Genomic DNA, 25,603 nt, shown 5'->3' on the forward strand with positions numbered 1-25,603 from the left:
AGTAAGAAATATTATATACTACCTGCCCTTGACTCAACAAAGCTGTTAACTAAGAATTTAAACTAAAAATTAGTAGATGAATGTTTCAAATCTTTATTACAAAAGCTACAAATTATATAGATACAGGTATGTAGAAAACAAGCTTAGAACTCACCTTAAAACAAGCAAAAATGCTGGTACCCTCATATGTCATTTGCATCAAACAATAAAAAAAAAGAAAGAAATAAAATCATCCCCCCGAAAAAGCATTAAGGCTTTCAAAGAGGACCAAAACAGATTAATAGGAACTCTTTTCTTAAAAAAAAAATTATATACTTACATCCTGCAAAAATAACTGTTCCAAACATGTTATCTTCTACGGAGAAAACCACATTTGTTCCACTACTTTCGGAAGCAGAAATATTACGGATCTTGATTGCAACATTTTCCCCATCAAGATGGATAAGGGGACAATATGTACTGCCAATCTGTGCTGATAACACTTTTTCTTGAGTCACACAACATACTGTTATATCTGAGCCTACAAGTAGCACTCTGTCTTGAGGAAAAACCTTAGTCTGAGAATCAGGAGACCCTAGAAAGAGCAAAAGGAATTATAAATACTTTAGAAGTTTTTTACATAAATTAGCCCAGTGTACATAAAACACAGTTAGGTACTTTGTAATTATGGTGGCCCAAAGATAAGGTACGCCCCCCCCCCCAGGTTTCAAAGGAGCAAGACATACACAAGAAATAAAAATGTGTGTGGTTTTATTTACTTATGACGGGGTGATGGCGGGGGGAGTAGAGGGGACTGCAGGTTGCCGTGTAAGGTCACAGGTTAATATCTAAGAAGTCTAAACGTTCAAATTAAGTGGGTTTATCCACATGTGAAAAATCCACACCAAGAAAAAGGTACACATTAAATAATTCCATTCCTTTGAAATTATTCTATGTATTTAGATCAGATGTCCTAATTTCCAGCAGCTTACATGCATGGTTAAATACTCCACATCCTAAAAAGCACTTTCTAAAAAAAATCCCAACTCTGTAGGTTAAAGCCACCCTTTTGTTTTTATTTTCCTAAATAGCCAATTTAAAAATATTATCTTTAGTCTCCTTTCTACCTACTCACTCTTTAATCTACTGCAATCTGGCTTCTACTCTGGCCACTTTACTAAATGGCTCCACGGCCTAACTGCTCAATCCAGTGGCCACGTCTTAGTAATCTTTCCTTCAACTTCCACAGCATCTGGTATGTTGCCTAAAGTCTTCCTTCTCAAAACTCCCTTCTCTCTTGGGGTGTAGACTACTTACTTTTGCTACTCTTAACCCTCTGGCTGCTGCTTGTTTTGCTGGCCTCATTTTCTTCCATCCTCCCCTCCTCATACAAGCTTCTAAGAGATGTGTCCTTGGTCTTCATGCCCCTTTCCTTGAGTTATGTTAACCTCCAAGATTTAAAAATTTTCACATCACGTATGTTAACGATTCTCAAGTACACAGTTGACCCTTGAACAACACGGGTTTGAACTGCATGGGTTCACTTACGTGTGGATTTTTTTCAATAGTAAATACTACAGTACTACAGGATTTGCGGTTGGTTGAATCCTCGGATGTGGAACCACACATACGGAGGTTCCACGGGTATGGAGGGCTAACTATAAATTATGTGTGGATTTTCCACTACAGGGAGGGTCGGAGCCCCTGAGGGTTACCCAGTTGTTCAAGGGTCAACTGTATATCTCCAATTCGAACTAATCACCTGGATGCCGAATTTGTATTCCCAACTGACAATGAGAAATTGCTCCCAGGCACTTCACAGCTACCTCAAGCTCAACACATTAAAATTGAAATTTATCTTTCCCACCTAGTTTGTTCATATAGTTTCTGTCTCATTGGACAGCATCACCAGCTACCCAGCTGCCCAAACGAATAGTCATCTTCGGCTCTATTTCTCCCCTACCAAAAGCATAGTCGCTAATTCTAATTGGGTCTCTTCAGTGTTTTCATACTTCTTCCCTCTTTTCATTTCTAAACCCAGGTGTCCTATTTTATACCTTCACTGTCTTTTGCTGAACTACAAGATTCTCCTTATTAATCTGCCTGCTTCCAGTCCTTCCTCCCTCTGATCCATTTCTCCATATTGTCACTAGAGTAAATAATCTACAATGATTACCAGCCTTTTAAAGCACTTTATTTTATTGTCAACAATTTTCTAGGCCCTCTCTCACACTGCCAACATTATACCTGCTTGAGTTTTATTCAATGTACAGATGATTTTTGATATACCTGCAGATTCACACTGTTAATTTTATTTTATTTTTTTGGCATGCGGGATCTTAGCTCCCCGACCAGGGGTCAAACTTGCGCCCCCTTCATTGCAAGCTCGGAGTCTTAACCACTGGACTGCCAGGCAAGTCCTATACTTGTGGATTCCCATGTTCTCTGCAGTAACTGCAGCTCACAGCAGTCTGCTCTATGGGCAAGAAGTTGGGAGCTCTATTTTAAAAATATGGACTTGATCTCATTACCGCCTACATAAAATTTTTAAATGTTCTCCCAATGTCTATTCGAAGTGATTTTTAAACCTGGATGTTTATCTAATCACTCAGTATGTTCTTTAAAAATACAGATTTCTGAAGCCTATCTCAGAGTTTTTGAATCAAAATGTTCTGGGTCAGAAGACTTGGAAGATCCCCCGGTGACCCTCATGCATCCAAATGGGGTTCAGAGAACTAAAACCGTGAGCTAAACCCTACCCTTAAGCAAGACTAATCTAATTCATCTGAAATGAAAATCCTTTAAATATGCACTTACAAGAGATGTTCTTCAGTGGGCTCCAGTCGCTCCACTCTTTGCGACCAGAGAACTGAGGATCATCAATGTAGCATCTAATTCCCACATAGTGAGTGGCGCACTCCAAGGGCATGTCTGAGGTCCAGCTCCAGTGATGAATTGTATCTCTGCCATTCAGGGTTGTATTGTGGGTCACCTACAAAATGAACACAAACACAAAATTCTATTTCCAAGTACTATGTCCTGCTCTCTCTTAGGGTTAAAAAAAACACAACAGACTGTATACAATTACCAGCTAAGTAAATCAAAGCTTTGCTCTTTTGTAAAACTATCTGTTTTCTATAAGGCATAAAAGGAGAGTTGTAGTAATAATAATTATGATTCATTTATGTTTACTTCTTCAACTTTAGGGCCTACTTCATTATTACACAAGATGTTAATAGTCCAAAACGTTCAATACAGTTCATGAGAAAATACACCATTGCCTAAAATGGTCCCATTTTCCATGGACAAAAAACAGTTAATGCTTTTTTTATCTCCAAGGGTTAAAGTCAAAGAGAGGAGAGCATTTCAACAAAATAAACTATTATTTTAGACTGGATTATTTTTTTATATAAGTGTCATATATTTCAAATTTTATTTTTAAATATGCAACTTATAATAATATAGAAAGCTTAATTTCAATTGTGGAAAATGGGCAAGATTTCAAGCAAATATATGAGGATATACTAAAAGAGACCTTGGGACTTCTGGTTAAAGACAACAGATTAAATAAATGTACTTCCTTCTCTTTACTTCATGAAATTCCTCTAGAACAAAAGTACAAGATTTTTTTTTTTTTTTTAAGGCACAGATGCACAAGGGCAAAAAATTGAAGAAACAATACTGGTAAGATTCTGGATACTGGAAAGCAGATGGGCAATGGTAACTAACTACGCATTCTAAAGGCTGGGGCACTCCTGCCTTCTTCCCTACTCAGCCCCCAGGATACTGATGGCCAGCTACATACTCACCAGGTAAGAGTCTAAGCAAACTTTTCTAAGGAGCATATGAACAGGTCAAGATAAAAACCTAAAATAATATTAAGATTTTTCCAGCTTGACAGCCCATCCTAATCACATACAGTGGTGCCCTAGCCAACAAGTCCCACCCAGGCAAACAAAAGTTCCAATTAGACTTGTTTTATTTTTCAAGAACCACTCACTTAAATATGAGCAGCAACCAGATGACCAGAAAGGGGAGAAAAAGTTCTAATGTGAAAGTCAAAGATCAAAACAACAACAACGAAAAAGCAATGTGAAAAAACAGAATGCACAGAAAGAAAAAAAATTTTAAATCACTGATAACCTCAAAGATAAGAAGAGATATTGCATCTATGAAACAAGAACATGATAAATTTTTTTAAAAAAAGGACTAAGAAAAAGGATCTCTTGTATATTAAAAAGTATATTAATAGAAATTCAAAAGTGCAAGATAAACTTTAGGAAAAATTGCTCAGAAAATAGAGCAAAATACTGATGGAATGTAAGAATGATAAGATAATTAGAGGAAAGGTCAGAAAGGTACAATTTCTAAAGAACAGAAGTTCTAAGAAAAAAAGGAGAAAAAAGAGATGAGGAAATCAAAGACATAAAATAAGAATTTCCCAAGCTGACAGGCATGTGTTTTCAGACTGAAAGGGGCCTAATGAGTGTACAGCACAACAGATGAAGATAGCTCTACAATGAGAAGCAAATGGAACAATGCCTTCAAAATCTTGAGAAAATTTTCCAACCTAGGATCTTTTTACCCAGCTAAACTAGCAATCATGAGTGAATGCAGAATAGACATCTTCAGAAATGTAGTATCTCAATGTATTCATCAAGTAGCATTTTACATTCCCACCAGAAGGGTATGAAAGTTTCAATCCTTCTGCATCTTATCAATATTTGGAATTGACAGTCTTTTAAATTCTCCTGGCAACTAATTTAATTTTTTTTAAATAAAATATATCTGTAAGCTACCACTGCAGTTAGCAGAGAGTATCTACAAAAAATAGCAAATAACTACTAGAATTTATGCTTCCACCAAAATGAGGAAACAAGGAATTCAGGAAAAAGAGGATCCATCATAAGACAACTATAAAAGGAATCCTCTGAATGAGGATGAACCATAGCTTCCTAACAAATGTGTTGAAAAACATAGAGGTTTGTCTTGAATGGGTTATAGGTATACCCAGGTATTAATCTCTTCAAACCAAGGGTTGGCTACTGGGAGTGGAGGCTGCTGGAGCTCCTGAGAAACCTCAGAATACTCAGCTATTTGCCACACTTTGTGCTATACAAATATTTGGCAGCATCCACATGAGCTCTTACATGAAAAGGGTCAGGAAGTAAGTCAGAAGGCCCTCAGAGAGATGTATTCAGAAAGACAAAACTGATGTTTGTTTGAATATTTCGACAGATTTACACAACCTAGAAAGAATTTAGGATTGAATTAATGAAGCAGACAAATAAAAACTGTAAGTACAAGACAATACGAGAAGATGTACAAGAAAAAGGAAAAGAATAGTAAACACTATTTGGTTCAGTTATAAATAGTGTTTACATTACTGTAATCCAAATAATGAATACTGGTCTACCAAAAATTATAACATAATGATATTGGAAAAAAATAAGAAGTGGAGAGAGAGAGAGAGAGAGAGAGAGAGAGCGTGCGTGTGCGTGCACACGCATGTGAGTGCACATACATGCGAGTGCGTGTCCCTGGGCTGGGAAGTGAGACAGGACTAAATTCTCATTTTCCATTGTGGGAAATTAATAAAACATTGCTCAAAAAACTAAACAAATAATAACAGCAACATAAGCAGGCTATCTGGAAAAATGGAGACAAATAATAAAAGAATCAGCTAAAAGAATTCCTTGTTTACAAGAGAGAAAAATGAGAGGAGGAGAGAGGGCTGCATAACTCCCAGGCATCATTCACATCCTGGCTTGCGCAGTGCAAAGCTTCCACAGCTGTTTGTGAGGCTGCGGGCAGAAAATGTCAAGTTATAAATGAAACACTATAAATTAAACTTATAAATGAAACTCACATTTATAGTGTTTCATGATCTTTAATGATCTTTAAGCTATTACAAAATAATAGCATTATAACCTGTCATAAAATGACTGATTATAAGCAATTCTACCTTAAATACTAATACTAATAATATAATTATAAATAAAAATGTCATATTTTACTATGGACAGGAGTAACTTTTTAAAATTAATTTGTTCTAGCTCTATTTTTCTTGCCTCTTGCTATTTTTCCCCATAGAAACATTTTTCTCCAAAGATCATATTCCAAAAAGTAGGGAATTACTATCTTGCCATTGCTGTCTTGTTACACATCTTGTGGCAATGAGTTACATGATCTTAGAAGAATATTTCTATTCATTTATGTTTGATTTCACTTACATGTCAAAGAGTATCCCTCTTACTCCAGCATCCCTAAGTCAGTTAAAAAAACAAACAAACCATCTAGCTCCCAAAGGAAGTAATAACAACTAATAGCTGTTTAGTAGCTTTATAAATATCATATCATTTACTACAGCAAATATTAGCACCATTTTACAAATAAGAAAAAGGAGGTTTTGAGAAGTCATCCTAAGCCAGTAAGTAGTAACGCAGAATATAAAATGTTAGGCCATAAAAAATGCTACACAATACAATTTTAAATAAGTAATAGTTTTAAGACAATAAGGGTAGAGCTATATCAAAGTTAGCTGCAAATCAGACTGACACACAAGAATTGCCGTTAAAACTCAAGAAAAGAGAGAGCATTTTTACACTGAGGTAATTAGAATGGGCTTTAAAATAAGGGATAGGATTTGACCTGGGTCTTGAAATGTGTATTCAATTTGTATAGGTGAAAAGGAAAGGGAGGGCATCTTAGATGAAAATAAGTATACTGATTATGTAATACAATACAGATGGTACTGGTTAAGGAAGAGCACAGACTCTGGAATCAACTGTCTGGGTTTGATTCCTGGCTCCTCCACTTAATGTATTCCTGTGACTCTGTATCTTCATCTGTAAAATGGAGGTGATGCTAACAGAGCCTCCCCCAGGGGCCTATTGTGAAGATGCAAACTATTAACATATAGAGAGCTTTCACAATAGTGCCGGAAAGGGGAATGCCAGAAGCATTGGAAACAAGGTAACTACAATTATGGCTGTTACTCTTTCAGGATGTAATACATAGGTTGTCAAAAAGGAAAAATAATACAGTGACTATGAAATACAGAATAATACTATTTATTATCTTTACTATTTTATCTATGTACTTAGGCAAATAAACTGTAAAATCATGGTCTTCTAATTCTTAAGTCTATAACTAGGCATATTTCAAGTGCATTAAAGAGGAAAAGAGGAAAAGGATGAAAGAGGGAATTCCCATGTACTAGCTGTCAATACTTTTCACTGCTATATCTCACTATTCCTTAGATTAATAATAAACTAAAGATGGATCATTAGGAAACTATTCATAAACAAGATTTTAAAATTAGAGGAAAAAAAACCATGTACTATTAAATATAAGAATGTTATTTTGGATTCAGATAAATTCAAACTTATAGATTTATTCAAACTTACAGATTTATACAAACTTATAGATTTATACTTATAGATTTCTCAACAATTACTATGGCTAAATATGTTGCAAAACATTTATTTTTATGTCTGTGGTGTTAGATAATTTATAGTAATACGTAAATTAAATTATATGTATATTTTTAATTTCATTTATGTAACAACATGCATATAAAAAAGGTTTGACAGGAATACACAAAGATATTGTTTACTATGTTCAAGTGGCAGAATCATGGATTAATTCTCCCTTAATTTCCTAAACTTCCTATAATGGTTACACATTATTTCATTAATTTAGTGAGTTTTTCAGGCATAGCATACAGTTTTTACTGAACCCCCAAAGGATATCTGATTTACTTCTTTAATAATCTAAAGGTTCACTGTTGCCACTTTAAAATTATAAAAAAGTATTCAGTTCTTTAATGTCACAGGAAAAAAGCTATTTTTGTTCAAACTTACTGATTTTACGATTTCCATATTCTTTTTACGTAGAACTTTGATTTCCCAGATGACATTTGAGTGATGTGGAAAAACAGAACCCTTGTCATTCCACTTTAGGTGTAATGTAGAAGTTGAGAAATCAGCAGACAAATCCACGATCTCTGGAACATCTGGAATGAAGGCTTAAAAAAAGGAAACAAAAGATAAAACTTAGTCAAATAAGTAACTATTTTTCATATTATAATCCCATTAATCAACTAATGTTAAACTCTACTTCTTGATCAAAAAACAATTAAGGATTAAATTCTTGCACCTCCTACTGAAAAAAGAGAATAAATATATGTATTTATTTGTATAAGCAGCTCCTAGCTGTTCATCAGCCAAATCTGAGAAAATTATTTACCAGCCCGCTGTTTCAAATCCATAATACATCTTCTAATACAAACAGCAACTGAGTTCCCACAACACTCCAGTGTCACTGGGTCTGAAATCTCCAAGCAGACAACATTGGAGAGAAGTGAAAAAGCTCCCTTTGTATAGATTATGGAGAGCTGGCCTTGGTAAACCTTTCCATCTGTTTTCTCTGCACCCTTCCCCACTCATCTCCAGTCACAGCCTGCATGCTAGGGAAAGTTACCCACTTGAGGATGCAATGAGCTACTACTGGCATAGGCAGCAGTAAACAGCAGCAAGACCGTGGTAGTGACCAAAGCATTGAGTTGAGGAAGCCAACAAGGTTCTAAGAAGTACTTGGCAGGATCTGGGAAGTCCTTCAGAGAGGCTAGTTTGCAGTGGTGTGCAACAGGTCTGCAGGTGATTGAGAGAGAGATAAGGTGATAAAGCAGAAGACAGCTGGAGAAAGCCTGGCTATAGTAATAAGGATGTGGCTCAGGATGCCATATATGGAAAAGAAAGGACAAAATCTAATGGGCATTTCAAAGAAATGACTGGGTCAAAGAAATGAAGGATTAGTAATAACCAAGACATGAAAACATCTAAGATTTCTTCAAGTCACTAGCCCAGAAAGCAGGAAGAAAGGCAAAAGGAACCAGGGACAATTGTGAAGAGATGTGGGAGTCTGGCCATGGATGACTAAGTGTTGGGGGAAAAAAGACCATCAATGGAGGGGGGACGTGCAGACAGTAAGTGAGAATGGGGACCAATCAGAGAGTGCACACAGACTCAAGAGGAACTCGCTGAGTGCAGCTCAGAAATGAACATAACACACCGACACAAAACAGCCAAAGCTTGTTTGAGAGCTAGTGACAGTCACACCTTCAAGGAGCCAGAGACCCCAGCAAGAATCCCGAGAGGGAATGACATAGAAGCAGAAGGAACCCAGAGAAAATCTGGCATCACTGAAATCAAAAGAAATGGGTTGTCGTCCAGGCCCAGGAAAACAGAGTTCAGAGAGGAAGGCTGAGAAAAGACCACTGGTGGTCTTTTGATGCTGGTGAGGGTACCGTCAATTCCTGAGAAAGAAGGCTGGCAGGGCAGTAGGCTCTGAAGCTGTAGTACAAAAGGTAAAGAGAAAAACCATGCTCAAGGATAGAGCCTCTCACAGGGAGAAACTGGTAAACTTAAACAAAACAAAACAAAAAGGTAGCCGAAAGAGTAAGGTATTCTTCAAAATCTTCAAGTCTTCCTACCTATAGGGAATGAGTATATTAATGAAAAATGTGGGGATCAGTGGAAAACACACAAGGTATGAGCCTGTTCTGTTCTATGAAATTCAGGCTTTCTGGTATGAAGGGCTCTTTCTTGCCTGTGCTCTCCTCAAATGACAGTAAGGTGAAGGTAAGTTGAAAGAAATCCAGAGTCACAGGCTCTCAGGGCCCATATCTATCCTAGTGCTGCCCCACGAAGTTCAAGGACCATTAAGTAAAGTCACTTCCAGCACAACTGCGGGAGCTGACAGAGAGAGGGTGGCTGAATGTTCTGAAGAACAAAAATGGCAAAGCAGACCAATATAATATAAATTATGTGTAATATAACTTAGTCTTGGAACTTAAAAATAAGTTTTTACTAAACTTACTTAAAATGTACTGATCACAGTGCTCTACACTGGATTTACGTAAAATGCTTAGGGTCACACAGGAAACAGAACATGTGGATTAAAGCCTAAAATATGCAGCAGTCAACAGTTACTCAGCTACATAAGGACAGTGGAGGATGCTTTACACGAGAAGTTTAAGTGGGAAACTGCTTTTAAAAAAGAAGGAGCAAATGAGGAGTAACAAGCTGATTCAGTGCCAGGAGGGACAAGTTCAAGGTGGCAGGGCAACCACACAGAGCAGAGGCTGCCAAGAACACGGATCCTTCAAATGTTCCAAGATGTCACAACGTAGTAACTTAAAATTATTAAACATGAGAGTACTTTATTAAGGCAACACTCATCTATTAAAATGCTTCCCTCCCTGAAAAGTACACATAATTAACATTTTATCTAAATAGCAGTGGGCTATTCTTCAAAACCCAAGTCATACCTAATATTTCCAGCTAAAGACAGTAACAGCCATAATTACAAATGAAAAGATTAAACACAGTTTTTTCACGACTTCATAGTATACTTCTTCACTGTATGCCAGGGAAGTTCCCCTAAGCTCCCACGAACTGTCATCTGCATTTTTCTCCAGCTAAAATACACTTGAGGACAATGTTAGCTTGCTTTCTAGAAACTACAAACTTTGCAGCTAGAAAAAATTTCATCAGTCTTGTTTATTTTTTAAATAAAGCTGGTTTATCTTTACCCATAACCTCCATGCCCCTTCTGCCTTAGAACATCAGAAGATGGGAGCTTTCCCAGCTCTTTTATAGGATCCACGTTATTTATTCTGCCTCATACAGATGCAAATTTTTAGGTTATTTTAAGAAACTTAGAGATTAAAAATCTTACAAAGACTTATTTTTGTGCTTTCCCTTGTCAATTAGAAGCTTATTAGAGGGGACTTTCCCAGTGGCACGGTGGTTAAGAATCCGCCTGCCAATGCAGGGGACATAGGTTCAATCCCTGGTCCGGGAAGATCCCACATGCTGCGGAGCAACTAAGCCCATGCACCACAACTACTGAGCCTGCACTCTAGAGCCCGTGAGCCACAACTACTGAGACCGTGTGTCACAACTACTGAAGTCTGCGTGCTCTAGAAGCCTGCATGCCACAACTACTGAGCCCGCATGCTGCAACTACGGAAGCCTGCGCACCTAGAGCCCGTGCTCCACAACAAGAGAAGCCTGTGCACCGCAACAAAGAGTAGCCCCCGCTTGCCACAACTAGAGAAAGCCCACGTGCAGCAACAAAGACCCAACACAGCCACAAATAAATAAAATTAAAAAAAAGAAGCTTATTACATATATGTATATGTGTTAAACATCTTCTTTGCTTTATACGTATACTTTTGAAAGCATCTTAAGATTTGAAGAAAACTTACTTTCTCATACTTTTATTTAGTAGCAAACTGCCAAAGAACCCAAATCTTCTAATGCACAGCTCCACTATCATTTCACAGCATCTCTTGCATATGACAGGTGTTCAAAGGTTTGCTGATGGACCCACCTCCCTCTCTTATATTCATCTAATTTGCTTTTCATTTTCTTATCAGTATTTTTCTTATTTGAGTAGCAGTAGTAATATCTTAGTGTTGGGATACTGTTAATCTAATATTCAAATCACAATGAGGCCCATTATTATTTAAAATGCTGTCAACAAATTACATGCTATGCAAAAACAGTGAACTATTAATCCAGTAAGTCACCTAGAGTCTGTCCTGATTTGCCTTTCGAATTCTGACACTTATCTTCAAGTAGCTTCCCAGACAGAACCTTCGCAATCCCTACTGAAAAAGCAGACAGCACAAACTGGCTCTCTGACAGAGTCCTGGGGAAATTTTTGAAAATCTGGAATAAAATTAAGTTAGATTCCCTCATACCTTAGTACAAAATAATTCCAGGTGGATGAAAGATTTAAGCGTGATAACAAAACCAAAAACTCATGAAGAAAAATATCAAGAGATTCTATTATATAAAAATGAAAATCGGTGGTATGAAAAAAACACCACAAAGTTTAAATTTTAAACTTGCAAAAGTATTTGTAGCAAATAGGACAGAAGTAATAACCATACTATACAGAAAGCTCTTGTGAACTAACGAGGAAAAAGATGAATTTCAACATGAGAGAAAATTTACAAAGGATATAAATAGTTCAGAAAAGAATAAAAATGATAATTTTAAAAAGTAATCACAGAAATATAAAAACAACAGCGCTATAATTTGGGGGCCATCAGATTGAAATCGCAAATCTAAGACAGACAGACAATACCCAGTCCTGGCAAGGATGCAGACAAGCAGGCATGCTCTAATATGATGTCTGTGGGAATGCAAAAAGATTCAAAATGTGGGGGGAGCAACTGGTAGCGGACATCAAGAGTCATAAAAAGCGGATGTCTTTAATGTAGCATTCCCAATTCTAGGAAATTTAGCCTAAGAAAATCATCACACAAATTCAGCAACATATATGTGCAAAAAATGTTCATTAAAGCATTGGTAATAATACTGAAAGACTAGAAATAAAAATCTCAATGTTAATAATCAATGACAATCCCAAACTCCCTAGCTATCCCTCCCCCCACACTTCCCGCCCCCCGCCCCGCCCCGGTTTGAAATTGACAGGTACACACTGCTGTATTTTAAATGGATAACCAACAGTAGGATGACCTACTGTATAGCACAGGGAACTCTGCTCAATATTATGCAACAACCTAAATGGGAAAAGAATTTTTAAAAGAATAGATACATGTATATGTATAACTGAAAAAAAAAAGACATCAATCTAGTTCAATTTTAACAAGGCTTCTGTTTAAAATGATGTGGTAATTGATTATAATAAAATAGTATAAGTAAAAAAAATTTTAATAAAATATATAATTTGCTAAAAATAAAATAAAATACAATTTGCTAAAAAAAATCAATGACAAAGTAATTATGGTACCTCCATTCAATGGAATACTAGGCAGCTATAATGTAGATTTATTTACATAATAACTTGAAAATCTATATCTTCTGATAAGCCTATAATAAAGTAATATAAACTTTACTGTTTACACACACACACACACACACACACACACACACACACACACACACACACACACAGAGAACACATGTAAGTATTAACAATATTTCTTCCCGGGTATTGGGATCATGGCTGATCTGCACAAAACCATCTCACATGTATCTCACATACAACTACAGAAAGAAAATAACAAACATGGCTCTTCTCTATCTTGAAAACAGCCCTATGTAGCACTTTACCCAGACAATACTTCAGCCAGAAAATGAGACCGGTTCTAAGTTCCTGGACAGCATGCTTTGCTATTATGCTTTCAAAATCTGTGCTATGTCAGACACAGACCACTCCAAACATGCACCTTGCCTGTAAAATTGGAGAGATCACCAAGTTGCTTATATTTTCTTTCCCTTGCTTCAAAATAAGTCATCCTTATAAGACTCACTGTAATATCATTATGATGCCATCCCATAATAGTTGTCAGAAGGCAACAAACCTGCCTACCCCACCATTAAGAGAGTCAAGACCACTGGAGTTTTTAAGGTCTCATTGCATGGCAAAATTTCCATCTCCAAGAGCCTGGATTTATTTCATGCTTCCACCCAGCTTGTAGCATATGTCCTAGGCATTCGGTCAACACATCTATAAAAAATGCCTGCTATGTGCAAGGCACTGGACTAGACACTAGGTGTAGAAGACAAAGTCTCTGCCCTCAGGGAACCTGTTTTCTTGTAGAGGAAATACACAGGAAGCACCTAATTATATAATGAATTATTTATGCAATTGTGAGAAATACCACAAAAGAGAAATACAGACTGCCTAAAGGAATGTTAAGAAAGGAATGGGGTCTCCTCTGGGAGGGGATGGTCAAAGACTATTTCCTAAGGATGGCTGAGGAATTCTGAAAGGCATGCAGGAATCAACGAAGTAGAGGGGTAGGAGAAGAGAAACCAACCGTGGGAAGGACCTTAACTTGTGTGACGTCTATTTGACTGACCAGAGGAAGAGTTTGCTTCCATCTTGATCTTGGCTATGCTCCACAATTGGACGTATGGTCGCAGGGTAAATGAGAATATTAGTTTAACAAAATATATAAAAGAATGGTAAATTCCTGTCAATTATAAAGCAGCACAATACTAACAAAGGCACCATTCTGAGTTATTTTCAAATCAATTTTCTTTTCAAATACTTACAAACATTTTTTTCATTTAGTGTGAATTTACTTATAAAACTTCCAAAATCATGTAAAGGGTTTATTGTTATTTCATGATCACCAGGTAAAAGAGCTGGGATTTTAATATTTTTCTCCAATCGATAACAAGAATGGGACCTGCAATATAAGAAATCAAATTTTAATTAGCAGATAAAATGGAGCGCAATTTTCATAAAAACTTGATTAACACAAAATTCAGTGGAAAATACTTTGTTCTTTTGTATACAAAGATATGACAGGTTACATCGCATTTTAAGACTGCAAAAAAGCGAGGTAAATGGTAAGTCCATCAATGTGGTGGTAGGAAAAATAACCAGACTGTATCAGAAAGTCAAGAGAGTAAGCAGAGACGATTCTATCAAGAAACTCAGGGCTTTAGCATGGCCTTCAAACCCCGCCCAACCCTGCCTTTGCACACATCCTGCCCCCCACAGTCCCCTTCTGGACCGACCACTACAGGGTCCCCATCACTGAGACTTCAACCAGCTTGTCTGCTCCTCTGTTTTGCCTCACGGTTCACTCGTACAAAACGTTCTCATGTTCTCATCAGCTCCGCTTTCAAAGTGCTTCTAGTTCCCACCCATTACCTCTCAGACAAAAGTGAGTTTTTCTTCTGTGGTTCCACGGCCCTCTGTATCTTTATAGGGCATGTTTACACGCTTTGTTATTCACATACATTTCTAATTTCCCGTAAAATTTTAATTCAAGCAAAAGGACTTTGGGTGTCTCCTGCATCGCCGCCCTGCCCCGCACAGGCCTCTTCACATTCCTAAGTGAATTTAGGACTGAGGACTTGGAAGGGTCGGCTAACCTCACGTGTGTGGTTTCTTTACGTGCCAGCAACAGAAAACCACCCGAATTCTCTAAATCATCCTTTTTCACACATTGATACCATTGTACCCAATATTCTCTCAGGTTGGAATGGCTTTCTGTCCTGTTTCTGCTGAGAAAACTGAGTATTCCTACTCCACCACCACGCTTCTGACAGCCTCTCTGGACCTCACACTCCTTAGTCAATGCTCCCTCAGACCATCACAGACAATTAGCATCAGCGCTTAATCCACAGCCTCATTATGCTCTGCTTCTCGTGAACTCCTGGAGCCCGGATAACTTCTTCTCTGTGGATTCTGCAGTGGTCAGTAGTGCTATTTACCAGATTTTTCGGATTCTCCCTTTCTGGATTCACAGGAGGATTGCATTTCCCTGCTCCTCTGAAACAAGGCATGGCCATGTGATATTAGTTGTAGAGAAAGTGAGTGAAAGTCAGTTTCTAAAAGCCAGGAAGGCTCTAAAAGCCAGGCAGGCTCTGCTCCCCTCCCGTCCTGGTGCACTGGGAGATGAGGGCCCCCTGGCCTGTGGCCCTGAGGGAGGGAAAAGGGGCAGAGATGCCAGCTGACCTCAAGATAGACACAAAACACAAGCAGGAGTAATCCTTTATTTTCACTGCAGAAAATAAGGACATAAGATTCAAGGGTTGTTTCTGCAATAAAACCAAGCTCGTCCTGGCTGATAAATTACCATCACACTTAGACTAATGTTCAACAAATGTACACTGACTGGGAAAAAAATCTGAGTGTATTTAAATCCACATTTATGTCAATTTACATTAGGACCACTTATCAGCACACTGGTGCTTGGAGCTCTGCACTGAACTTCTCTGGCGTTGCTAAACAACTCAGAGCCCTGCCGGGATTAGGGAGGAGCAAGGAGAGTGCTCTGACTTCCAGACAGCCCGAAGGCTTCCACTCCAAGCTCCGGGACTTGCAGCCACTCCAAGATTACCTGAGAGGGTAAGGCAGTGTGACGGAACCTACCACTTGCCTCCTAATGTCCACTTCCCCCCTTTCCTTAGTAACACTGCCCCAGGTTTATCCGAGTACACTGCCATCAGCTATGAGAACACATCACCTAGCCTCTTATGCAAATAAGTTTAGCCACTGCACTAAGTTCTGCCAATGAGATGTAAGCAGAGGTGTTGTACAGGACTTCTTAGAAGTCTTCCTAAAGCAAACCATTTCCTTCCTGCTTTCTGGAAGGCAGACATGACAGCCACTCCTGAAGCATCATCTTGAAGCAAGAGATCACACCCTCAAGATGGCTGAGTAGCATGAAAAAGAGGAACCTGGGCCTCTCATGGCCATGTGCACCCACGTTGGCCTTGAACTGCCTACTCCAGACCTTTCACATGACAGTAAGTGCCTGTCTATTACTGACATTTTCTGTTAGGCAGAGTCAAACTTGAACTTCATTGATACAGGTAGGCACTGGTTTAGGATAGACCAGTAAAACTTCCCCACAGACGATCAGAACCCACAGCCCATGAGAAGTGTTTCCCATACTCAACATTCACACGATAAAAGAATCAAAGTTGTGGCCAGGAGAAGGGTTTGTTTCCATCCTGACTGAAGTAAGATTCAGATTTTTAGAAAATAGAGAGCTAAGATTTAAAATTTCTTTTAAAAATTTCCAGAATAAAATCTTTATATTCTAAAATTAAAGACAAAGAACCTTCAGATTATAACTATAAATTAACCAAAGTATTTCCATTACCCGTTTTCAAAGCAAACTTCATAAGCAGCACCATGGCCTGCTCCAGAGGGTGCTCTCCAAGAGCAGTCCCACACTTGTAAATTGTTAGTTATACACTTCAAATCACGAGGAGTCCCTGGAGAAGGAGAAACAAAACACACACATACGCACACACACACGCACACGCACACAAAATGCTTATTAATTTAACTGCACTGTAAAAGTCAACAAGTGAAACCGTCCCCAGCCATAAGTACAAGCATATGTGTCTGCAGAAGGCCCATGTTCTTTATGCAGAGATGAACCTGCAGTCACAGGAGGTGACTGGTTTTATATTTCTTTTTGTAGCTTTGGTTTAAAAAAGCTAGTGAGTAAACTGATGAAAGTGGGTCAACCACTAGACCACTTAGGGGTTAGGCCTCTCTCAAAAATTCCACTTCCAGACAACTAAGATAAATAGAGGGAGTGGCTATATGGATTCAATGAAGGGACCAAGAGAGCGCCTGGGAGAATTTTAGTCTCCAGTGACCCCATTTGCAAAAAAGTAAAATTTAAAAAACAAAACAAAACTCTAAGACTTTAAGTAAAAACTATGTACCTCCTATGCCACAAACACAGCTTCTAAGCACTCCTAACTACTAGTGCTTCACAGCTTGTTACCAGACTGCCACCTACACAGAAATCTCATAGCCAATCTTTAGATTTTTATGAAGCACATTACATAAACAGTAATAAACTCACATGAGTCTCTGAAAAATATATATTTTGTGCAGGCCTAAACAACTGAAAAGTAACAAAAATTCAGAAGATTACAGTCCTAATAGTATTTACTCACATCTATAAAATAACATTAGATCATGGAATACATAAGCACTATACAATGAAAAACTGTCATTCTAAAAAGACAGTGAAAAGAAAGAAAGGAGAGGACTTGAGGGAGGGAAAGAGAGAGAACAAAAGGAAGGAAGGAAAAGAGGGAGGGAGGGGAAAAGCAATTAAGAGTGTGAAAAAGGTATTCTATCTCAAATTCTCTATATAAATGTCTATTAAAAAGGTTTTTTCTTTAATTTTTACATGTGATTGGTATCATATTCACTACAGCAATGAATTATAAAGCTATTTATGTAAGACAGAAAACAAAAACATTAGAAACACATTAGAAATCATTAGTAATCATAATAAAGTTATTTAGTAGTAATTTGGGGGGAAAAGAGAAGATCTCTTTAATTATGGAAATAATATAAAAACTAAACTCAGAGGCAGAAGGATGAAAATGCTCTTTATAGAGTAAGCTAGATAACACCTACAAACATTCTTAACGTTTTCAAATAAAATGAAAACAAATCATATATTTCTTAAAGCAGATATCTGGATTTAATTTATGTGACATTCTGAAAGGCAAAATTACAGACAGAAAATAGACGAGTGCTGGCTGGATGTGGGGATGGCGGGCTGTCAGCAGAGGAGCAGGGGCATTTTCTGGAATGACGGACTGGTCTGTATCTTGACTGTGCAGGTGGATACATGTCTGTATGCATCTGTCAAAACTCACAGAACTTTATCCTAAAAGGGTGAATTTTACTGTATATAAGTTATACCTTAATTTTTTAATGGGGAAAGACTACTTAGATCTATCTTTATGGGCCTTTTTAAAAGAAACTAGAAGTACATGAAAAAAAAATGACATAGAAATGGATTTTAACCACAACCTGAAGCGTTCAATAAAGTCTCAAGATCGCTTCTTAAGCAAAACAGTAATGACATTGCAATCAGTTCATTTTCTCTGACTCTGATGCACTTACTTCTTTTCTGGCTGTTTACTTGATTCATTAAATATAGAAGAAGAACTGTTAATAAGAGCCACTGGAAATTTGAAGTCATCCTCATTCTTTTACTGTCCCCCATCCAGGATGGTCGTTTCAAACATAAGGAAATGTCCATCATCTGTGCAATGTAGTCAGTTCTGCATGAGGAGAAGAATTTCAAATGGTGTTCAAACTGGTCCAAGGACACTCCTTATCCTGTGCACATCAACACTGAAAATGGATACTGACAAACACCAAAACATGCTGCACATTAAAGCCATGGAGACACCAGACTCAGCTACCCTGGCTTTAGGAGATGTGACAATCGGACACAGCTGTTGTTCCGGGATCCATTATAGGGTCAGGATAGGCTTCAAATTCAAGATTGTAACTGAGCACATTTTATCAACACTCCAGTACTGCTAGAGTATAGAAAAGCAGTGCATAAAACTGAGGTTTTGACAATTTTAAGTGATATGTGAGATGGCATTTTTAATTTTAATTAGTATATATTAACTTTTATAGTCACTTCTTCATGACAAGTAATGTTGGTTTTCTTTTCCATGTACACTGTGATATTAAGTTTCTATTTTACATAAATTTAAATAGTTTAAAGAAAAAATTAGGGTCATTAATCACATATGGGGGATTGCAGATGTGACAAAAATATTGACAATGACATACAAATGACTAAAGTGTAACAAACACTTCAACAACTATAACGGGGAAGGGACTATCAGTAGACGAGAGATTTCAACACATTTCTGTTGAAAACTGAGAGCGCGCAGACGAGCGGTGACTGCATCTGGTGGGTGGTAGGGAGGGGCTTCAGTGGAGGGAGGCATTGGTCAGCCCAACATACCCATCAGCCTGGCGAGTGCCAGGCCCTGCTCCAGGCACCAAAGGTGCAACACCGAGCTAGACGAAGTCCCTGCCCTCAAGGAGCTTAGACGTTAGTTCTAGAGACACATACATAAACAAGTAAGGTCCTGATACGAACTTTAAAAACTCGAGTAAGTCAATGTGCATGACAGTGTGTGAGTGAAGTTCTAGCATCTGAGCTGGGATCTGACTGATGAGAAGACTGACATGGTAAGATCAGGGAAAGAGTAGCAAGAGCAAATACAAGGACCTAAGACAAGGACAGCTTACCAGGTTCAAAGGTCAGGAAGAGGGGCTGACAGGAGGTGGGCTGGCCAGGCCACAGAGGGCCTTTGGTCATCAAAAGGATAAGGGCTTTAACAGGTCGAGATGAGCAGCAGCCGCTGGAGTGTTTTAATCAGGGGAGATCCATGAACCGATCTGTACTTTGGGAAGATTTCTCTAGCTGCTACATGGAGAACGGACTCTAGGGGAGAAGAGAGGCAGAGGAACCGGAGTCCATATGAAATAATCAGTGGTGAGGACCCTCTGCTAAGGTTTTCAAGAGTGGAGGTGGTGATAGGTGGTCAGATTCAGGATCTGTACAAGAGATGGAGGGTCTTATCAATCCATTATAGTCAGGACAGAGTGGTGGTTAAAAACACAGGCTCTGAATCGCAGCTTTTGCACCTACTGTGTAACCTTAACCGCTCTGTGCCTTGGTTTCCCCATCTGTAAAGCAGGGATGATAACTGTATTTTTCTCATAAGTTTGTTGTGAAGATTAAATGAGTAAATATATGCAAAGCACTTGGAATAGTGCCAACAACATATACGTGCTGTAAGTGTACTTTGTGTATTATATGAGGTATAGGGAGAAGAGAGAAGGCAAACATGACTACTAGATTTGGTGGAAAAACAATACTGGATGGATATGGTGCCACTTAAATCCTCTGTGCGTGCGTGAAGGAAGATGCAGTGATTCATGGGCTGAAGCTCAAGGATTCCAAGATTTGTTTATAGAAGTCAACTCTGACACGCTCCTACACCCCACTCCCAACAGAAATGTTCTCCTACAGAACATAAAAGAATTGTTGAGGACACAGAGCAGCTAACAAAGACATGGGTGTCAAAGAGGAAAGCCTTCCACACCTGACCCTGAGGGATTCCTCCGAGTAATGATGTTCGCATCCACTGTTGTTGAATGAAGCTTGCCAGACAACAAGTCCTCCGAATGTGCTGAAAACTCCTTGTCAGACCTAATATTGCCTCATTTTTATACTGGAATAGACAACTAAGGATCATAAAACATATAAGAAAGCCTAAATCATTGAAGGGAAATTCAGGATAAACAGGATCACCAAAAGGAAAATAAAGATTACTCCCAGAGGAAATAGGGATAATGTGAGAAATAGGAAAAGTAAAAAACAAAAAGAAAAACAAAAAGAAAATCACCTCTAAATAGTACTCTCTGAGCGGGCATGGCACAGTCATAAAAACAAGAAGAGGATGCAATGAAAAAGGAATAATCAGAAATAAAAATAACTCTTACACATTACATACACTGACTGATAGTAAAAGATTTCTAATGACAGATAAAACATTGAGTAATCTTTCAGAATACACAAAAGACAGAAATAGAAAATGTGAGAAGAGATATGAGAAACAGGAACTTGAAAAAGGAAAGGTGATCGAACATCTAGATAACTGGAACCCCACAAGAGGATTCAAGAAACATGCTTCTTAGTGAAAGCAAACAGCAAGATGGCTGCCTGGCTACTGCGGAGCACTGTCACAAACCTGGGAAGTGAATCCCAATAGCACAAATGATCATGACCAAACATACACGAGGCACAAGCATACATTTCAAAAGTGTTCACAATTATTTTCTGGATGAATAATTTCCTAGTCAATCACAGTTTCACAGAGCTTACTTATTAAAATGAAAATGTATTCATGGAAAGTCTAAAATGCCAATTGCTAAAGTTATAGAATTACATGGCGTGTACAGGAATAACTTAATAAAGGAGACCAAACCGTGACCAAAATAATCAGAAACCATATTCACTGACTGTCTAAACATTATCTTGAAATGAGACAATCCCTCACTACAAGTTTACAGTTGTCCAGAAAAGAGGAGTGTGTCCCATGAAGTGGCAGGCGGGGGATGAGGGCAGCTGAGGATGAGCTCGGGACTGGGTACTGTGGACTAAGGCTCTCATCCTGGCTCCGTTACTAATTAGCGGTGTGACTGAGTGCGGATCACTTAATCCACCCCCCGCCAACCTCCCCAGCTTCAGCCTCAACCGGAGTGGCACGGAGGCAAGCTCTGCCCAGAGTACCTAGGAGAGACCTCCCCAAGTTACGTTGGGATATTCCGTTCCTGCTGGCAGGCGCAAGCACAAGGTCAGCAGCGCCAGCAGCACTGTGCCAACAGTGCCAGCCCCACCCATGAGGGACATGACTGAGCAGGTCTGCGAGGGTCAGGGTGGGGTGCTTGGGAACAGAACAATCAGTGGCACTGTCGCCAAGGCCAGCTTACCTAAAAACAGGCAAGATGATAAAGAGGACTTTCTTGTTGTAACATTTACACGGAAAACTTTGAGCAAGTCACTAGGCCATATTATATTATGCTTGTAATAGATCTGACTCCTCTATCAAATGGACTTATTTGAGGCCGGAACAATGCATGAACAGAGCCCTCCCGTGCACCTCCAGGAAAGCAGGGACCCATAAAACTTGTCCCTGCTCCCTCCTGATAGATGCATTGTCAGAACTTACTTTTTTCCCACCAATGGCTTATTCTTTAGAGGAAAGCACATTTTTATCAAATTTCAGGAGCTAATTTTCAAAATTAGAGTAGCTGTCTTTTGACATCAGAAGAATGCAAATGTAAATTTCTAAAGGGGTGAGACAGGGAAGAAACTACTCAGGCAGGTGCCAACCAGAGCCCTGTGTCCTTGGTGGGGACAGCCACCTGCTCTAAAGGTGGCAGCAATGGGCCTTGCTTTGCCAGATTTTCCTTTTTCAAGACTAGGTAGAAATCTGGGATTTTACATGAAATACTCAAATCTGTAAACATAAGCAACTAACTCATATTTTTATACATTCTAAAGGCCAAACAAAATACGCCTTCAGGCTGCATCCTGCCCAAGGGCTACCAGGTTCGTATCCTGCTCAATGTAATTATTTTAAAGGATTCAAAAATGTCAATAAATCCTTCAGTTTAGGAAAACTGATCATGCAGAACCAACGTATAAAATTGTTGAACACAAAGAAAAAAATTTGTCTTCTGCTTGTTAGTTCTTGTGTCTTTGCGTGTATCCTGCCCTCTGTCTTAGGCGTCTGAGCGGCCAGGGCTCAGCCACCAACCACATAAGCGTGGTCCCTCCCTTGAAAGTGGGCACACAGGTGCTCTGTTTGCTTTCTCATCGGCTTTGACAGTTCTGCCTCTAGGCTACGTGAGGTTCTGGACTTTTCTGCTGAGGATACAGCAGTTAGAAAAAAGAGTGGAGAAAAGTGAAGCTGAAGGCAGAGGAGCGCCAGAAGCTGCAGTCCTGCTGTATTTTGTTTAGTTGTTACGCTTGTTTTCTCTTTTCGGGGGGTGGAGGGGAGACAGGTGGGCAGAGAGGGAGTAGGAACATGACAGAGAGTGAGTGAGCGCGTTCTGCTGGTGAGAATCTACTCCGGCCTGGAAGGGGGCTTGAGAAACACCTGCTCAGGCACAGAGGGGTGAGCAAAGACGACCCAAAGCATCTTCATTCCGAGCCTCTATTCTTGTCGCCACAGTGAGGTAACTCCCTTGCCATTAACACACAAAGGAATGAAACACTGGAAGGAGAAAAGCTGCTTAATCACAGCACAGCAAAATAAATGTGCAAGTAGTTCGCTGAGCCTATAGGAGAGGAGGTGCCTGGGTGGTCACCCCGAGCAACCAGGTGGGAAAGCAGACAGTGTCCTACTGCCGAGTCCCACCTCCATAGTGTCCCTTTTTTTTTTTCCTCACTGTTTCCTGTTAGGGAACATAAAAATCATTAAAAAACTCTGACCAGCAACCACTCTCCTAATTCCACTCCCCACTCCTATCCTCCTACTCACAAGAGCTTAAGTTCCTCAAGCACTGCCCTCTGAGGAATGCTCTCCAGGAACAGAAACGTTGCAGGTAGGTAGACTCTATTGTATTATTAAAGTGAAGTGTGGGGATTTAAGTAAAATGAGAGATGTACCTATGGAAAACCCCAACCTGGCCGGACTGGAAAGCTCAGTTTGGGAAGGCAGATGGAGACCAGACTGTGTAGGGAGACGTAAAGGTTTGAAGGAAGAGGGAAGCTTGAAGGAAGTGGTGTTTAAAGGAGACCGATTAAGAGACAACTGCAATAACAAGAACATAGACAGAATCCATATTCAACTGAAAAAATCTAGTCCTCAAAGATGCCACCAAGTACCCAGCACAATGAATTTAAAAAGACTCCTTCCACAGTACAGCACCCATAATAACTGTGTAAAAGAAGCTCTGAAAAGCTTCCAGGGAGGGGGAGGGGGAGGTCCCACCCAGGGCCCAGGAATGAGCGCAACGTGGGAGCAGCTCCCTGAGCCAGGACTCTGCGACTGCCCTGTGAGCCCCACGAACCCTCTACTGTCACACGGGGAAGGTGACGGCACTATCTCCAGAGCGGGCCACGGGTGTACAGGAGATACTGGGTGTGTGGTCAGTAAACACTCTGGGGGAGGAGAGGGGAGGCAGGGAGGAGAGGAAAACACAGACTTCTTAGCACTGAAAGCTAAAGAGAACGTCTTCCAAAAGCCAAGTGAAAATCACTTTCACGCTTGACTTCTATACTCAAACTATTAATTAAGTGAGAGAATAAAATACATTTTATAAAGACATGCCAGATCTCCAAAGATATTTCTTCCTTGCAGCCATTCTCTGGAGACTACTAGAGGACATGATTCACCAAAAAAATGAGGCAGAAAACCAAAAATGAGAAAAATGATCCATGAAACTTTTAACCCAGGAAAGAAGCCCTGTGCCTCCCCTCCAATCTCATTCCAGGTTACACTAAAATTGATTCCATTCTCCAAGCTGCTGGACCCCTTCATGACTCTTTACATTTGCACGTTTTCCCTTCTGCCTGGAGTTCCCTCTGTACTCCTTTCTGCCACCCTCTCCTCAATTCACCTGGGAGACTGCTGGTGGGAGTCAGGAAGAGCTCATTATCACCTTTGTGATACCCTCCCGTTCCCCAAAGGTCTGATGCTCCTTCTTCTGCTTCCATGACACTTTAATTACATCTCTATTACAGAGGTTGCACAAACTGTGACCTGTGGGCCAGATTCGACCCACCTCTGCTTTTGTAAATAAAGTTTTACTAGAACAGAGCCACACCCATTTGTTTACATACTGCCCAAGGCTGCTTTCACATCCTCATGTTGGGACTGAACAGATTCCCCAGAGACTGCAAGGTCAGCAAACCTAAAATACTGACGACCTGGCCCCTACTAGAAAGTTTGCTGATCTCTTTCCAATTCTGTAATTCCTCCAACAGACTATAAGCTCCTTAAGAGGAAATGCTGTCTCCCTGTTCACTGTAAGGCACTTCCCCTTCCCCGCACCCCATCAGTGTCCAAGTACAGATCCTGGTCCTCAGCACTCGAAGCTCAAGCTGGCTGACAGGTGAGTGAACACCAAGATGTAAATGAATATGTATATGTCTGCACACCATGCTCTGATTGCCAGGCTTCACCACTAACCCAAGTACTGCCAACACTGGGAAGCTAAGTTCGAGCTGTAATTCCCAAACCATGCACTAAGGTGACACAAGGCACAGAAGCAAATGAACTGGGGTACCATAGCATATTTTAAAATTTCAGAGGAAACACAGTGACCTCTATCCAACACTATGTGAACCCATAGCTAAAGGTAGTTTGGTTTCAACACTAGGTCATGCCACATTCCTCTCAATGACGTCATATCTTTGTGAAGTGGCAGGGAAGGCTTGCTGGATGCTGTGATAAAACACAAGTACCAACCAAAAATCAATGTAGAGGTGGAAACAAGAGTGGCAGTGCCCAATCTGTTTCCAAGGTGTGAGAAGCTGTGCAGTACCCAAACAGGAACATATATGTGGCTTCTCAAGAATAAAATAAAGATATTATTTCCTTTACGTTGATATGCATTATTTTCTCACACTGCTACTAAAGTGTCAGGTCATAAATACTCATTAATTTGACTGGACCTACTACTTCATAAAAAGAACTGTTAGGTTACTTCTTTTGACCTGGGGGTACTATAAGAACATTAATGAGAA

The 25,603-nt window shown here is 39.4% G+C and overlaps 1 protein-coding gene across 1 annotated transcript in view; it reads right to left on the minus strand.

Annotated features, from left to right (window-relative positions):
* The window catches only part of LIFR (LIF receptor subunit alpha), an 82,587-nt gene that overhangs the window by 33,788 nt on the left and 23,196 nt on the right, over positions 1–25,603 (minus strand). The window contains exons 2-7 of the mRNA XM_060146032.1: positions 18,433–18,593; positions 16,652–16,766; positions 14,082–14,218; positions 7,845–8,008; positions 2,797–2,971; positions 320–574 (exon numbers count right to left, since the gene is read on the minus strand). Of these exons, the coding sequence (XP_060002015.1) occupies positions 320–574; positions 2,797–2,971; positions 7,845–8,008; positions 14,082–14,218; positions 16,652–16,766; positions 18,433–18,574 (988 nt within the window). The 5' untranslated portion in view covers positions 18,575–18,593. The remainder of the gene's footprint in view (positions 1–319; positions 575–2,796; positions 2,972–7,844; positions 8,009–14,081; positions 14,219–16,651; positions 16,767–18,432; positions 18,594–25,603) is intronic.

Source organism: Lagenorhynchus albirostris, chromosome 3 (assembly GCF_949774975.1).
Source record: "Lagenorhynchus albirostris chromosome 3, mLagAlb1.1, whole genome shotgun sequence".
Lineage (NCBI taxonomy): Eukaryota > Metazoa > Chordata > Mammalia > Artiodactyla > Delphinidae > Lagenorhynchus > Lagenorhynchus albirostris.